The following is a 16,219-nucleotide window of genomic DNA, read 5'->3' as shown; positions in this document are numbered from 1 at the left end:
CAATTGATCCAACAACAATTCTCGACAATATGATACAAATTAATCCTCATAAACCTAACATAACATCCATCGAAATCGAAATTTTTTTTGGAAATTCACACTCTCGTGTGTCGAACCCGCGATCTCAGATTTTAATAGCATAGGACATAACCAATTGATCCCACAACATTACTCGGTTATATGATACAAATTTATCTTTATAAACCTTAAATAGATCTAAGTCCCAATTAAATGAAATAATTTTATTTATATTTATAAATTAAATATAACTGAGAATATAAACATAAATTTGTATAACTGATAAATTTATATTTAAATTATAAATTATAAATTTATAACTGAGAATTAAATATAAATTTATAAATTAAATATAATTGAAAATATATTTATATTTAAATTAAATTAATTTATATTTATAAATTAAAAGAAATATTTATAAACCTTAAACCTTATGAAGCAAATTTGGCTGAATATTAATTAATTTTATTTAATTTAAATATAAATTTATTCTCAGTTATATTTAATTTATAAATTTATATTTAATTCTCAGTTATAAATTATAAATTTATAAATTTATCAGTTATACAAATTTATCTTTATATTCTCAGTTATATTTAATTTATAAATATAAATAAAAATATTTCATTTAATTGAGACTTAGATTTCTTTTAGGCTTATGAAGATAAAATTGTATCATATAATTGAGTATTGTTGTGGGATCAACTGGTTAAGTCATATGCTAAACACGTAAGAAATCGCGGGTTCGACCCATGAGAGTGTTAATTTCCTAAAAAAAATTCGATTTCGATGGATGTTACGTTAGGTTTATGAGGATTAATTTGTATTATATTGTTGAAAATTGTTGTTGGATTAACTGGTTACGTCTTATGCTAAACACACATGAGGTCATGAGTTCGAATCTCCAGAGTGTTGAAATTCCATAATTTTTTGCGAAATGTATGAAATGGCCCTTTTCCCGTGGAGGTTTACAGAGCAAAAACACGAACAAACTCAGCTGAAGAAACGATGATGATAAGGAGATCGATTGCTTTAAATTTGAAAGCTTTGAGATTGGTCCAGCCTCATCTCTTGGAGACAGGTACTCTTAGAACTGATTTGCTCTGTAGCCTTTCTGGGTTCTTCTTGTCTAGCTTCGACCGAGACTTTTCTGATGTTAGCAATGGTAAAGTCTGTTTTAGAGAGAGATTGAGGAATGGGATTGTTGATATTAAGGAAGCTGATGCTGTTGATCTGTTTCAAGAAATGCTTCGGTCTCGTCCTCGTCCTACTCTTGTTGACTTCAGTAGGTTGTTTAGCGCCGTTGCAAGAACAAAACAATTCAATCTCGTTTTAGATTTCTGCAAGCAGATGGAACTGAATGGGATTGCACATAACATCTACACTTTCAACATTATGATCAATTGCTTTTGCCGGTGTTGTAAATCTTGTTTCGCTTATTCTGTTTTGGGAAAAGTTATGAAGCTTGGGTATGTGCCTGACACAACCACGTTTAACACTCTGGTTAATGGACTCTGTCTCGAGGGTAAAGTGTCTGAAGCTGTGGGTTTAGTTGATAAGATGGTGGAAAACGGATGTCAACCCGATGTGGTTACTTATAATTCAATTGTGAATGGGATATGTAAATCAGGAGATACTTCTTTGGCCTTGGATTTGCTTAGAAAGATGGGAGAAAGAAATGTTAAGGCTGATGTGTTTACTTATAGTACAATCATTGATAGTCTTTGTAGAGATGGTTCCATGGAAGCTGCGATTAACCTTTTCAATGAAATGGAACGGATAGGTATCAGATCTAGTGTTGTTACGTATAATTCTCTTGTTGGAGGTCTTTGTAAAGCTGGTATGGAAAGAAGGTACACAGTTGCTGAAGGATATGTTGAGTAGGAAGATTACTCCAGATGTCATCACTTTCAATGTGTTGATTGATGTTTTTGTCAAAGAAGGGAAGCTTCAGGAGGCTAACGAATTGTACGAGGAGATGATCACGAGAGGCATATCTCCTAATACTATTACTTATAACTCCTTGGTGGATGGGTTTTGCATGCAGAGCCGCCTTAGCGAGGCTAAGGATATGTTGGATCTTATGGTTCGGAATAATTGCAGTCCTGATATCGTGACTTTTACAAGTCTCATAAAAGGATATTGTAAGGTGAAAAGGGTTGAAGATGGTATGAAACTCTTCCGCAAGATTTCTAAGAGAGGCTTGGTTGCCAATACAGTTACCTATAGCATTCTTGTCCAAGCGTTTTGTCAATCCGGGAAACTAAAGATCGCAGAGGAACTTTTCCAAGAAATGGTTTCACGCGGTGTTCGTCCTGATGTTATGACATATGGTATTTTGCTTGATGGTTTGTGTGACAATGGGAAGCTTAAACAGGCGTTGGAAATTTTTAAGGATTTGCAAAAGAGTAAGATGGATCTTGATATTGTTATGTATACAATCATCATTGAGGGGATGTGGAAGGGTGGAAAAGTGGAAGATGCATGGCATTTATTCTGTAGCCTACCTTGTAAAGGATTGAAGCCTAATGTTAGGACATACACCGTGATGATTTCAGGATTATGTAAGAAAGGGTCACTGTCTGAAGCAAACATCTTGCTTAGAAAAATGGAGGAAGATGGGAATGCGCCAGATGATTGTACATACAACACACTGATCCGGGCACATCTCCGAGATGGTGACTTAAGTGCATCAGCTAGACTTATTGAAGAAATGAAGAGTTGTGGGTTCGCAGCAGATACTTCCACTGTTAAGATGGTTATTGATATGTTAACGAGTGGTGAATTGGAGAAAAGCTTTCTAGATATGCTTTCTTAATGGTTTGGTGTTTTTCCTTAGATGGTTTCTCGTGGTGTTCCTCCTAATATTGTGACTTACAAAATTTTGCTGGATGGTTTGTGTGACAATGGAGAAGTAAAAAAAGCATTGAAAATATTTGAAAAAAATCCAGAAGAGTAAGATTTGCAATGTACCTTGTTTAAACAACTCTCAAAACACTAAACAGCGCTCTGAGCACTTGCAAATAAGATACAAGAAAAATAAAATTCACAAGAGTAACATTTCTCTCTAACGAGGAGTATTTGACTTGTCTTTAAAACTCAGCTAAACCAATTCCGGTATAGATTTGATTGAGCCGGTTTAATCTAAGCTCCGTGTCCCATTGCCGCCTCTATATGAATTAATATAACTTCCTTTTATCCTTTCTTTCTTGGAGAACTGGTAACTTAAAATTATAGAATTAATTATATTGTATGTCTTATTGAGAAACCCAAACTTTCTATGATAAGATGTTTTATTATTTTTCAATCTCTAGTCATTAAAATATATATATATATTTACACGTTATATGTCTAGACATTAATATGTATATTTTTAAAGATTAACATTTTGTTTTTGTTAATATTCAAGTTATTTTCTAGAAATAAATCCAAATTTCCTTTAGTTTTTTTTTTTCAAAATGAATTCAAGTTTCTCTTACGTATCTTCTCAATCAATATAGGCTTGTTCACCAAGATCAAATTTTATTAGTCCATAAATTTATTAGGGTTTACTTTTCTTCCTCAACGCTTTACAAATACGCTTGAATTAGATTTATTTTGTTTCAGCAGTTTTTGAAAACTAAGTTTTAAAGCTTATAATTGAAGACAGGATTCATGGCTTCTTTACCCAAAGATGATGCAGTTCGAATCAATGAGAACGTTGAGATAAGAAAGTCTATTACAGAATTGGAGTTAGGAGTTCAAAATCTTACAGCAAAAATTCAAGAGATGATCGTACAACAAGACCAATATGCTGCAAGGACTGGCAAGATCAAGGGTGAATATTTTTCTTTGGATTAACTGCAGGTGTAACTGCATCTATCGTCCTCGTCATCGTGGGAGCCTTTATGTTAGAGTCATAATATCGATTGTATCGGTACAAAGATTAATATTATTATCCTCTTTTTATATAAAAAAACATACATTATGATGCTTAGTTGATAGGACTTATAAATTTTTTTACTTATAAATTTTTGATAAAAATATGCGATATTTGAACGCTGCTCGTATTGAAATATGCGATATTTGAACGCTACAACATATCAAAACAAGAGTAACAAACAAACTGAAATAATTGTGAAATAACATTAGACAGGTCAAAATCGAGAAGGAGAAGAAGGTTAAAAGATAAACCGGTTATATAACACGACCGACATTGTACCGGTTAAGGGAGATTATATAACACTGTTGTATATCACACAATCTCTCTCTCTCTCTCTCTCTCTCTATCTCTCTCTAATTGTATGTTGGTTATATATATATATATATATATATATATATATATCTCTAAACGAAGATCTGCATGATTTGGGATTTAGCTTTTTTCTTTTTGTTTTGTTTCCCCAAATATCGCGGCTTCATCGAGATTGCTCTAGGGTTTCTCCGCTTCGATCTTGGCTAAGCTGTTATAACAATCTTATATGGATTCTGTGTGAAGCTTAGTATATTCCTCTCTAATTCAATTGAACGGCGGTAATTTCGCAATCGGATTCGCTTCATTTAGGTTCTCCATCTGTGGGTGTCTCTTTTCTGATCGGCTTCGTCGAGGTTCGTTATCTTACCCTAATTAGCTGAGCTCGATCCTATTTCTGTAAATACCTTTGATTAAAGGAATTGAGTTTTGGGTTTTGCTGTTTCGATCTAGCATTCTTCTTCTTCTTCTTTTATCCGTGTAATGGGTTTCGCGCTAAAATCTCTTGGGGAGCTTCTGAGTCATTAAAGTTGCGTTTTTTTTGTTCTTTTGTTGCTTTGTAGGGTGAACTTTTGTAAATGTATACATTTGTGTTGATTTGTGGCGTTGTAGTTGTTGGTTTTGATGGAACTGATTCGTTTGTTTCTGATTTTGCAGGAGGAGGAGACCTGTTATTTTTTTTCTTATGTAAGTGATTTTTTTGATACTCGTTATATCTGTGGGATGAGGAAGAAGCGGAAAGGTAGTGAAACTGAGGGTTGGGAGAATTTACCAGAGGATCTGTTATGTTCAACTGCTTCACGATCATCCAACTTTAGGTCGCATTTCTCATTAGAGGGTTACGCTAGACTCAAGAAGCGTTGCAAGGAGAATGATGATGAAGCTGTGGAGTCTGTTGGTTCTTTTAAGAGACGAATTGCTGGTGTTGCTACTGCACCTCCTTGTGGTGCGTCGTCTTTGGTTTCGTCAGGAAGAGGTTTGAAGAGGAAGATTGGGTGCATTGATGTTTCCACTCAGACTGGTAGGAAGAATAAAATTGACGATGATTATGTCTTTGGTCGGAATATTGGGAAAGGCAAATTCGGGTCAGTCAGGATTTGTAAGTCTAGGAAGAATGGGACCGAGTTTGCTTGTAAGACTCTGAAGAAAGGGGAGGAGACTGTTCACCGGGAAGTTGAGATTATGCAACATTTATCTGGTCATCCTCGTGTTGTCACATTGCATGCTGTTTATGAAGAGTCGGATTGTTTTCATCTTGTGATGGAGCTTTGTTCAGGGGGACGTTTGATTGATCAGATGGTTAAGGTGGGCAGGTATTCTGAGCAGCGAGCAGCTAATATATTCAAAGACCTCATGCTAGTCATCAGTTATTGCCACGAGATGGGAGTTGTGCACAGAGATATTAAACCAGAGAATATTCTCCTAACTGCTGCAGGGAAGATACAGCTGGCTGATTTCGGCCTCGCCATGAGAATTGCTAAAGGTAAATTATATTCAGACGTTACTGTTTCCCTAGTAATTTGTGTATGCAATTTTAAATGCTTCTATACATTGTAGTGACTTTTACAAATTTGTCAAGTGCAATGACTTCATTGTTTATGGGACATAGCGGCTTGATACTGTTAAGCTATAAATTTCGCATGAAATCAGTGTCTAACAGTACTGGTTGTAAAAAATCTAATGATCCCCAAAATCTGATATGTCAGTATGAAATTTAACTGTCCTGTGTTTGTCTTTTTCTCTAGTAGGTTAAGTTGCAATTGTCTGGGTAATGAGTCTACTTTTCTTGACTGTACACTAGATGATGAGATCTAGTCGTCTATGACAAAGGTTGATAGCAGCTGTACATGCTTTACTATCACTTTGAGTAAAGTATTCGTTATGTCGTTATTACTGGCAAGTTATGGTTCATCTTCTCTTCTCTATGGCTTAGCGTTTGACATAGTGTACTTGTGATAAGAGTTTGACCTTTTCTCTGTAGCTTAATTGAGCTGTCAAATTTTTGCTTACATGTTTGTTCATTGGTTTGTACAGGTCAAACACTGTCAGGATTGGCAGGAAGTCCTGCTTATGTTGCACCTGAAGTTCTTTCTGAAAATTATTCAGAGAAGGTCGACATTTGGAGTGCAGGTGTCCTCTTATATGCTCTCTTGTCTGGTGTACTCCCTTTTAAGGGAGACTCATTGGATGCCATTTTCGAAGCAATAAAAAACGTGAAGCTTGATTTCAACTCGGGAGTGTGGGAGTCTGTATCCAAACCTGCCCGTGATCTCTTGGCGAGAATGCTAACAAGGGAAGAATCTGCCAGAATCACAGCGGATGAAGTACTAAGTAAGCCTTTTAACCTATTCCAGCTTCTTTAATTGTAGATGCCCATTTAATGATTCAGTGTTGCTGGATATTTTGTTCGTCTATGTTTGATACTTGAACCTTGATTTTATTCTGGAATGTGTTAGTAGTGAGGGTAAACTGACTTAATATTCCAATTTTGTTTCAGGGCATCCATGGATACTCTTTTACACAGACCGGACACTCAAGACAATGTGTATTAAGTCAAAGCACAAGAGTCAAGCAGGATCTCCTCAGTGCGTTAAGAATCGCAGTCCCACAAAGAAAACTGACGTAAACAGAACTAACAGAGAAAAGGAGACAACATCTGATTCACCAACTGATTCATTCTCCAACACAGAGGAGGAAGAAGATGAGAGCGGTGTGGTCGATGTGCTTGTTGTTGCAATCTCCAACGTAAGGATCTCAGAACCAAAGAGAAGCAGAGTCTGTAGTCCCACCAATAACCCCATTGAGCAGCAACACTCTTCTAACTTGACCACGACTAATACACTCTGTCGAGCTTTCTGACAGACAAGCTTCAGACTTATAGCCCCACATGCACATGGGCATTGTCCAAACCACAAGCCACAACAAGCTACGGTTTCTCCACGATCTTAGTGACTCTTATGTCATAATAGCTCCCTAATAGTTGGATTTGATATTGATTCTGTGTTTTTTCCTCTTCTACATCTCTCTGACTATGACTATGTACAGATCATGTAAATAGAATATGATAAACAAATGATTGATCCAATTTTGGATCGGAGTTATCAGGTGTTGGTTCGACTTTCATAAATTTTGGAAGCAAAAAGCATGTCTATACTTTTACGTACAATACCAAATCGTTAAAATTTAGGAAAATAATAATAATCCTCAGGCGCATCGAGACTTCCTCTGATTAAGCATGAAATATGTCTGAGGACTCAAGTGATACCACCACCCATGCCTAGAATACGCATAAACCATTGTGTTAAAAGTGTGAACGCCTGGTGAAAGCACATCCAACATATCCATGTAAGATGTTTCATATGAGTCGAACAAACCCTTGTAGCAATTGGGAGTGAGCAATGAATTGAATTTGACAGAGAAGTCAATAACAAACAAAAAGTCTAAATCTTTAACGCATTGAAGTATCATGAAGCAGATGAGCATAGGCACGTTGCAGGCGATTCCATCCTTACTTAAGACATTGAGGAGGGATGCACATCCATACAGTCTTGTGGAAATTGGGATAGGGATGATCAAGATGATGATCATGCACTGAAGAGGGAGAGCTGGAGAAAGTGAATGTTTTGAGGGAGAAAAACTTGTTGCTGTTTTTGTTCTTGTTGTTGTGCCCTATATGTATATTGTTTTCTGATTTAACGTATTTTAATTATAAACTTAGGCTCTGCCCACAAAAGAAACAGAGAGCAGTAGGAAGAAAGAGTTTATTTATTTATTAATATATATAATCAAAACCGATTTGCTTGCATTAATGTGACATAAATATTCGTGGTGATTGATACAAACAACAAACTTAAACGGTTCATATCATTTTTTAGATCGTTAAAAAAACTAGGATTATTTAGTTCTTAGTGGAGCACTTGTCCGAGCATGAATCCACACAGTCCGCAACTTTTTCTACATCTGCTCATGCCACAAACAACAACAAACCAAACAATAATAAATCTGATGTTGATAAAATGTCAATTAAAAAAAAAATATATACCCAAAATCTTACTATAACACAACACAAAATGAAAAAACTTACTCGGATTTTGGATAGAAGAAAGGGAAACACAGTGATGAGCGGCACAACCGAGTTTGCAGTAGTAATCAGTATGATCGATTTCGTTTGTTGAAACCATCTGTGAAGGAGGAGAAGACATTTGAGGAAAAAGACAGGTTCCCACACACGTTAATGGACACCACAAATTTTTTGGAAACGTCTTCTTGTAGAGACAACCCACAACACAACCACCGTAACAAGTTTTGAAAGGAGAAGGTGGAGGTGGAGCTTGAGCTTCTGCCTCAATCAGAAGGTCTCCCATTACCATCACTATCATCATTGTCACAAACATCACCATTCTTTGGCTCTCCATCTTTTTTTTTCTAGTATATAGAGAATGTATTATTAAAGTTGATGAGGAAGTTGTGTGTTACTTGTGAATGTGGTGGTGGTAATCTGTGTTGTTATTGTTTGTTTATATAGATGGACTCTTGATTTGCTTTACTTAGTTATAATGGGTAACATATATTTTTTTTCAATTCATTTCTCATTTGAAGATGATATTTATATTGTTCCGTTAATGGCATAAAAATATGCATTAACGTAAAATTTTCAGCCTTTTTAATGCAGATACATACTTTAATCCATGATTCTGTACAACTAATTGATCAAAATCAAATCCATTTAATGTTTGGTGTTGCTGGATCTTTTGTTCGTCTATGTTTGATACTTTAATCTTGATTTTATTCTGGAATCCATTAGTTGTGAGGGTGAACTGACTTAATATTCCAACTTTTGTTTCAGGACATCCATGGATACTCTATTACACAGACCGCACACTCAAGACAATGTGTATTAAGTCAAAGCACAAGAGTCAAGTGGCATATAACACTGCCTTTAGTGGTCTGTTTGACAATAATATGTCCTCAAGTGGACGTTCTACTGGAAATAATGATTGAAGAGGGTTGTCAACCAAATTCAGTTACTAAATCTACAATTGTCAGCGGATTCTGCAAGAGTGGTCTTACTGAAACTGCTATAAGGTTTCTTAGAATACTGGAGGTAGACAACGACGAAGAGGTCAGTGTTGTCTTGTACAGAGTCATTATCGACTCATGGATTGTATGAGACAAGATGGAAATTTTTTAAGATTAATTCTGTTAACACGTATAGTATATAATGTATATTGTATATTTGTATATTGATTAACGTATTTTCATTAAAACGTAGCAGAGAGCAGTACGAAACTAGAGTTTTATTTTTTATTTTTTATAATCATAACCGATTTGTATGCATTAATGTGACATAAATATTCATCGTGATTGATACAAACAACAAACTTAAACGGTTCATATCATTTTTTAGATCGTTACTTTATTACAATTAAAAAAAAAATAACTAGGATTATAAGTTCTTGGTGGAGCACTTGTCTGAGCATGAATCCACACAGTCCGCAACTTTTTCTACATCTGCTCATGCCACAAACAACAACAAACCAAACAATAATAAATCTTATGTTGATAAAATGTCAATAAACAAAAAGAAAAAAAAACCCATAATCTTACGATAATACAACAAAAGAAGAAAAAACTTACTAGGATTTTGGATGGAAGAAAGGGAAACACAGTGATGAGCAGCACAACCGAGTTTGCAGTAGTAATCAGTATGATCGATTTCGTTTGTTGAAACCATCTGTGAAGGAGGAGAAGGCATTTGGGGGAAAATACAGGTCCCCACACACGTTAATGGACACCCCAAGAAACTTGGAAACGTCTTCTGGTAGAGACAACCCACAACACAACCACGGTAACAAGTTTTGAAAGGAGAAGGTGGAGGTGGAGCTTCAGCTTCTGCCTCAATCAGAAGGTTTCCCATTACCATCACTATCATCATTGTCACAAACATCACCATACTTTGGCTCTCCATCTTTTTTTTTTCTAGTATATAGAGAATGGTATTATAAAAGTTGATGAGGAAATTGTGTGTTACTTGTGAATGTGGTGGTGGTAATCTGTGTTGTTATTGTTTGTTTATATAGATGGACTCTTGATTTGCTTTACTTAGTTATAATGGGTAATATATATTTTTTACAATTCATTTCTCATTTGAAGATGATATTTATATTGTTCCGTTAATCGCATAAAAGTATGCATTAACATGAAACTTACATGAATCTGTACAGCTGTGAGCCGAGAACAAATAGAGAAACAATTTTATTTTATTTTTTATTTTGGTAATGATCCACAATTGTTTTATTTGAAACCAAATAAACAATATCTTCTTATTTTCTAAATAAACAGCCAAATTTCACGAGAACAAAGACTATTCTAAATTTCACGAGAACAAAGAGAGTTATATGTGCCTCTAAATTGTCAGGGCCGAGCTCTATTTAAATATATTGACAGCAAAAACTACATATAATCATGTGTAATAAAAATCTTTTCCGTTAGTCACACATGTTTGATTATATTTTACTAGATAAGGCCCACGTTATAACGCGGGTAAAAAAAAAATATTGAGAATAATTAAATAGTAGTATACATGTTTTAAAATTTTATCTTATAACATTTTAATATTGAATATGAACCATTCATATTTTATTTTAATACTCCCTCAGTTCTATTATATAAGAGTTTTAAGACCTTTTTGCTCTATTTTATAACAATTTCTCAAATTTCTATGTATAATTTTTATTAATATAACAATTTATAACTATTTGAACTATGCAGTATATTTTTCTATTGGTTGAAATTTTATAAATGACATAATATTTACTGTTATTAATCTTTGTGTTTTTACCCAAAAACTCTTATAGGACAAGAAGTGCCATTTAAATATCTACTAGGATATATCCCGTGCTTAAAGCACGGATCAACATTTTAAAAAAAATTATAATATAATAATAAAAATTATTGTTTTTTTAAAAAATTATTTTGTTTGAGATAATATTTATTTTTAATTGTTATGTAAATCTATTAGTTTATTTGAATACTAATTATTTTAGAATATTATAGTATTTTATTTTTGACATATTATTACAGTTTTATATTGTTTATTTGTTGTATTTGCATCATATTTTGTGAAATATAAAATAGTAATTTTAATATTATAATTGTGAGTAAATAAAAATTATTAATTTATCATCTATATAAATTTAGTTTTACCAACCCGCCAATGTGGAAATTAAAACACACATTTTCATACATTGAGTAATATATCTTCGTTTTAAAAAATTCAAATCACAACATATGCAGAAAAATATGCATTTTATTAATTATAAGTATTATATGAAAGTTCTAAACAATTTGTAAATAAAATAAAATAAAGATGATAGGAGAATAATAATTTGAAATCTTAACAAAATCTTCGAATTTAGTTATTAAAAATAATTGTATTGTATATTTGGATATAAAATCTTAGTTTTTAAAATTCTTATTGGTTTATATATTTAGAAAAAAAATAATTAGTAATTTCGTCCATTATTTATTAGAGAGAGAAAATATTTTTTTAGATAATTTTTTAGATTTTTTAATATTTGATATGTGAGTATTTTTTATTTTTTATTTAATTTTATTTATTTAAATTAGTTAATTAAGCTTAATTAATTTAGTCTAATGGTAATTGAACGTAATTTTTACACATTTTAAGGTTAGTTTCATATTTGTACTTCTCAATTAATATAGTAGGATATCATCATAATTAACCATAATTTAAGTTTAATTATACATTTCATCTTATGCATAGAACTAAATATTTTATATCAAACGCAATTAATACATCATATCAAACTTATATCTTAGTAAGAATTGAAAATATAAATAAAAATTAAAAGATATAATTCGCAAAAAAACTGAATCAATATTATTTAAGATTTATTTGTTATGTTGTTATCTCATAAGTACTAATTTTATCTCATGTCATAATCAATTTTAAATGAGTGAAATTAATAAAATAAAAACAGATATACAGATATTAGAGACATTCTCATCAAATAACTGAAGATTCATTCATATAAATTATAATCTATATCTTATGTTTTAACATATGCATTACAAAAATACATGTGTTGAGATTATACAATCAAACATAAAAAATATTACTAATATTCTTAAATGATTTTTTTTAAATGATACATATTAATATTTGAAAATTTTTAAATCTGGAATAAATTCTATCATTGGACATTCAGTTTAGTAATCACATTTAACTATATATTTCATCGTAAAACCATAATTCACTTTTTCATAGATTAGAGTTAAAATTTTAATTAAAAAAATAACATGAGCATCATATGAGATTATATGTATATTGGTTAGTATTTAACTTTAATGATAAAAATAATCAGTAAAAAATCAGTTACCATCCACAAAAATTTTGAAAATCCAAAAATATCCTAAATATTATTCTTTTATATGTTATAATTTCATAAGTAATACTTTTGTCAATTTTCATCAATTAACCAAAAATTTATTCCTACAAACTCATTTTTTTTAGGCTTCTCATATTACTACATGCAGTAAAATCTTTAAAATAAAATATTTAAAACTATACTAATACACATCATGTATTAAAAAATTTTCTTTTTTTAAAAAAATTTCTTTTTAAGTTCATTACTCTTTCAAGGTTTTGTGTGCATACTTACAATAAAAATTTATATTACAATGATTAATACAATTTAGATCTGACTTAAGTTATGTTAAATAACGTATGGTATTCTTTCTAACTTTGTTATTCATTATTTTATTGATTAATATACATGCTTTATTAATTTGTTTTTGATTACACATGTCAAATTTTATTGGAAACACATGTATAAAATAATTAGCATACAATAAAAAATATATTGATTTTGTTAGTTTTCCTTTTTGATTTAGAAAAATATATTTTTAAAATATAAACATGTAAAATTCTGTAAATATAATTAGCTGTCCTACTACGTTTACAACAAAATAATTTTTTTGACATGTGTCAATATCTAATTAATATATTTGACACGTGTCACGATATGGTATTCTTTCTAACTTTGTTATTCATTATTTATTAATTAATATACATGCTTTATTAATTTGTTTTTGATTACACATGTCAAATTTTATTGGAAACACATGTATAAAATAATTAGCATACAATGAAAAATATATTGATTTTGTTAGTTTTTCTTTTTGATTTAGAAAAATATATTTTTAAAATATAAACATGTAAAATTCTGTAAATATAACTAGCTGTCCTATTACGTTTACAACAAAATAAAATTTTTGACATCTGTCAACATCTAATTAATATATTTGATACGTGTCATGATCTCGTTAATTAGTAATTTTGACATCAAACTTTATATAATAAGATATCTTTGTTGGTGGCCTAACGATAAAACTAGTAGAAAATAACATTACATAAACTATGCATGCTCTGAAAAAATTATGTATATTTTTTGACGAATTTTTTTATTAAACCTTTTTGTACGTATAAATTATGTGACATAATCATCTAGTTTTAGATTATAAATTGTGTAGAAATATTTTCTGACATTTCGCATACAGTTACCTCCCCATAAGTTAATCATGCATAGGTGCATTACCGTAGTATATACACAGTTTGTGAGTAGTTATTGAATGTTTAAAACTGTATACTTATTGGGATCTATTGTGAGGTTTAGACCACAGTTTGACGATGTCGTAGTACATGTTCATGGATAAAGACTTAACATTTAAATAAACAAAAAATGGTCGTAGATAATATTCAGATCAAATATTACAGCTGAATAGTGAATAGTTGTGTTCGGTTCGTCAAGTCAGCCCTTATAGTGGAAGCGATTGCGGTCCTCCAAGCGATCCAAGACGCAAAAACCCTCGGTCTATCGAAACTCTCAGTAGCTTCAGATTGCAAACAATTAATTGAAGCCAAACTCCATGGGATCATATTTGATATCCTGATCTTGTCATCGTCCTTCCAACAAATTAGGTTTTCTTATGTCTCTAGGAATTGTAATCGAGATGCTTTGGCAAAGCAGACCCTCCAACTTCTTGTACCATATCCGGTTTAGCATCAATTAAAGAAATCCTTGCTTGCACAAAAAAAAAAAAAGTTGTGTTTGGTTCACTTAGAGTACTTATCGATCTATTAAATTAATTAACGAAATCAATAATATGTATGACTTGCAAAAAGAAAAAAACACTCATTTGGTTTGAATTTTGTGTCAATACAGAATCAATAATTCATTATACGATTTTAATTTGATTTTTATTCAAGTAAAATCTTTATATATATATATATATATATATATATATAAGTTTGTCTTATCCTTGGAGCATTGTTCCAACCATGGATCCACACAGGTTGCAACTCATCAATAGTATGTTTTTTTTTGTTTTTATTGTCAAAAAAAAAAAAGTCATTTAAATGGATATTGCAAGGCAGGAAGACTAGTTGATGCAATGCAACTGTTTCATGAGATGTGGCATCAGAGAGACTTTGCTCCCAACTCAGTCACTTACACTACTTTAATCCAAGGTTGTTGCAAAGCAGGCCAGGCAGATAAAGCCCTCGAATTTATCGAGATGAGTAGGGAGATAACTGGAGCATGCATTAATGTGACATAAATATTCATCGTGATTGATACAAATAACAAATTTAAACGGTCCATCTCATCTTTTAGATCGTTACTTTATTACAATAAAAAAAAAAAAAAAAAAAAAAAAAAAAAAAAAAAAAAAACTAGGATTACTAGTTCTTGGTGGAGCACTTGTCCGAGCATGAATCCACACAGTCCGCAACTTTTTCGACATCTGCTCATGCCACAAACAACAACAAACCAAACAATAATAAATCTTATGTTTATAAAATGTCAATAAACAAAAAGAAACCTAAAATCTTACGATAATACAAAAAGAAAAACACTTACTCGGATTTTGGATAGAAGAAAGGGAAACACAGTGATGAGCGGCACAACCGAGTTTGCAGTAGTAATCAGTATGATCGATTTCGTTTGTTGAAACCATCTGTGAAGGAGGAGAAGGCATTTGGGGAAAAATACAGGTCCCCACACACGTTAATGGACACCCCAAGAAACTTGGAAACGTCTTCTGGTAGAGACAACCCACAACACAACCACGGTAACAAGTTTTGAAAGGAGAAGGTGGAGGTGGAGCTTCAGCTTCTGCCTCAATCAGAATGTTCCCCATTACCATCACTATCATCATTGTCACAAACATCACCATTCTTTGGCTCTCCATCTTTTTTTTTCTAGTATATAGAGAATGAATTATAAAAGTTGATGAGGAAGTTGTGTGTTACTTGTGAATGTGGTGGTGGTAATCTGTGTTGTTATTGTTTGTTTATATAGATGGACTCTCGATTTGCTTTACTTAGTTATAACGGGTAATATATATTTTTTACAATTCATTTTCTCATTTGTAGATGATATATATATTGTTCCGTTAATGGCATAAAAATATGCATTAACATGAAACTTACAGCCTTTTTAATGCAGATATTTACTTAAATACATGAATCTGAATACAGCTGGGAGCCGAGAACAAATAGAGAAAGATACTTTTTTATTTTATTTTTTTTTGGTAATGATCAACAATTGTTTTCTTTGAAACCAAATAAACAATTTATTCTTATTTTCTGAATAAACAGCCGAATTTCAAAACAAAATATGAGAACAAAGACTAATCTTATATGTGCTTTTAAATTGTCAGGGCCGGGCTGTGTTTAAAAATTTGACAGAAAAACTTATATAAATCATGTGTAATAAAAATCTTTTCCGTAAGTCACACATGTTTGGTTATATTTCATATCTTGTTTGGTGGCATAACGACAAACTAGTAAAAAATAATATTAGTTGATAAACTATGCATGCTCTGAAAAGTTTATGTATATTTTTGACGATTTTTTTTTAAAAAGCTTTTTTGTACATATAAATT

At 31.8% G+C, this 16,219-nt stretch overlaps 5 protein-coding genes and 1 pseudogene across 7 annotated transcripts; 3 read left to right on the top strand and 3 right to left on the bottom strand.

Moving 5' to 3' along the window:
* The first annotated feature begins 1,026 nt into the window (after nucleotides 1-1,026).
* On the top strand, nucleotides 1,027-1,890 carry LOC147923345 (putative pentatricopeptide repeat-containing protein At1g12700, mitochondrial pseudogene; annotated as a pseudogene).
* LOC104759191 (uncharacterized) lies at nucleotides 1,878-2,964 on the top strand. The gene has a single exon (XM_087494368.1). The coding sequence runs from the start codon at nucleotides 1,892-1,894 to the stop codon at nucleotides 2,834-2,836; it is 945 nt and encodes a 314-aa protein (XP_087350494.1). The 5' UTR covers nucleotides 1,878-1,891; the 3' UTR covers nucleotides 2,837-2,964.
* Nucleotides 2,965-4,226: 1,262 nt separating this feature from the next.
* Nucleotides 4,227-7,391, top strand: LOC104755540 (serine/threonine-protein kinase PEPKR2). Of its 3 annotated transcripts, none has more exons than XM_010477938.3 (4): nucleotides 4,227-4,605; nucleotides 4,907-5,732; nucleotides 6,284-6,580; nucleotides 6,747-7,391. In XM_010477938.3, the coding sequence occupies exons 2-4, from the start codon at nucleotides 4,973-4,975 to the stop codon at nucleotides 7,106-7,108; spliced, it is 1,419 nt and encodes a 472-aa protein (XP_010476240.1). In that variant the 5' UTR covers nucleotides 4,227-4,605; nucleotides 4,907-4,972; the 3' UTR covers nucleotides 7,109-7,391. The 3 variants fall into 3 exon arrangements, 1 of the variants encoding a protein (XP_010476240.1); XR_015587533.1 differs by having other exon boundaries at nucleotides 4,270-4,605; nucleotides 5,998-6,580; XR_015587532.1 differs by having other exon boundaries at nucleotides 4,286-4,605; nucleotides 5,995-6,580.
* Nucleotides 7,392-7,996: 605 nt separating this feature from the next.
* Nucleotides 7,997-8,719, bottom strand: LOC104759190 (thionin-like protein 2). The gene is made up of 2 exons (XM_010482147.3): nucleotides 8,334-8,719; nucleotides 7,997-8,209 (listed from the first exon to the last, which is right to left on the bottom strand). Exons 1-2 carry the CDS (start codon nucleotides 8,662-8,664, stop codon nucleotides 8,148-8,150), a joined length of 393 nt encoding a protein of 130 aa, XP_010480449.3. The 5' UTR covers nucleotides 8,665-8,719; the 3' UTR covers nucleotides 7,997-8,147.
* Nucleotides 8,720-9,529: 810 nt separating this feature from the next.
* LOC104755539 (thionin-like protein 2) lies at nucleotides 9,530-10,290 on the bottom strand. Its single transcript, XM_010477937.3, has 2 exons — nucleotides 9,887-10,290; nucleotides 9,530-9,760 (listed from the first exon to the last, which is right to left on the bottom strand). Exons 1-2 carry the CDS (start codon nucleotides 10,215-10,217, stop codon nucleotides 9,696-9,698), a joined length of 396 nt encoding a protein of 131 aa, XP_010476239.1. The 5' UTR covers nucleotides 10,218-10,290; the 3' UTR covers nucleotides 9,530-9,695.
* A 4,575-nt stretch (nucleotides 10,291-14,865) lies between these two features.
* On the bottom strand, nucleotides 14,866-15,578 carry LOC104759189 (thionin-like protein 2). The gene is made up of 2 exons (XM_019238850.2): nucleotides 15,193-15,578; nucleotides 14,866-15,076 (listed from the first exon to the last, which is right to left on the bottom strand). The coding sequence occupies exons 1-2, from the start codon at nucleotides 15,521-15,523 to the stop codon at nucleotides 15,015-15,017; spliced, it is 393 nt and encodes a 130-aa protein (XP_019094395.1). The 5' UTR covers nucleotides 15,524-15,578; the 3' UTR covers nucleotides 14,866-15,014.
* Nucleotides 15,579-16,219: the final 641 nt, after the last annotated feature.

The sequence above is a fragment of the Camelina sativa genome, chromosome 17 (assembly GCF_030686135.1).
Source record: "Camelina sativa cultivar CO46 ecotype springtype chromosome 17, ASM3068613v1".
In the NCBI taxonomy this organism is placed as follows: Eukaryota; Viridiplantae; Streptophyta; class Magnoliopsida; order Brassicales; family Brassicaceae; genus Camelina; species Camelina sativa.
Note: the sequence above shows the minus strand (reverse complement) of the source record. Positions and strands in the feature narration are given on the sequence as shown.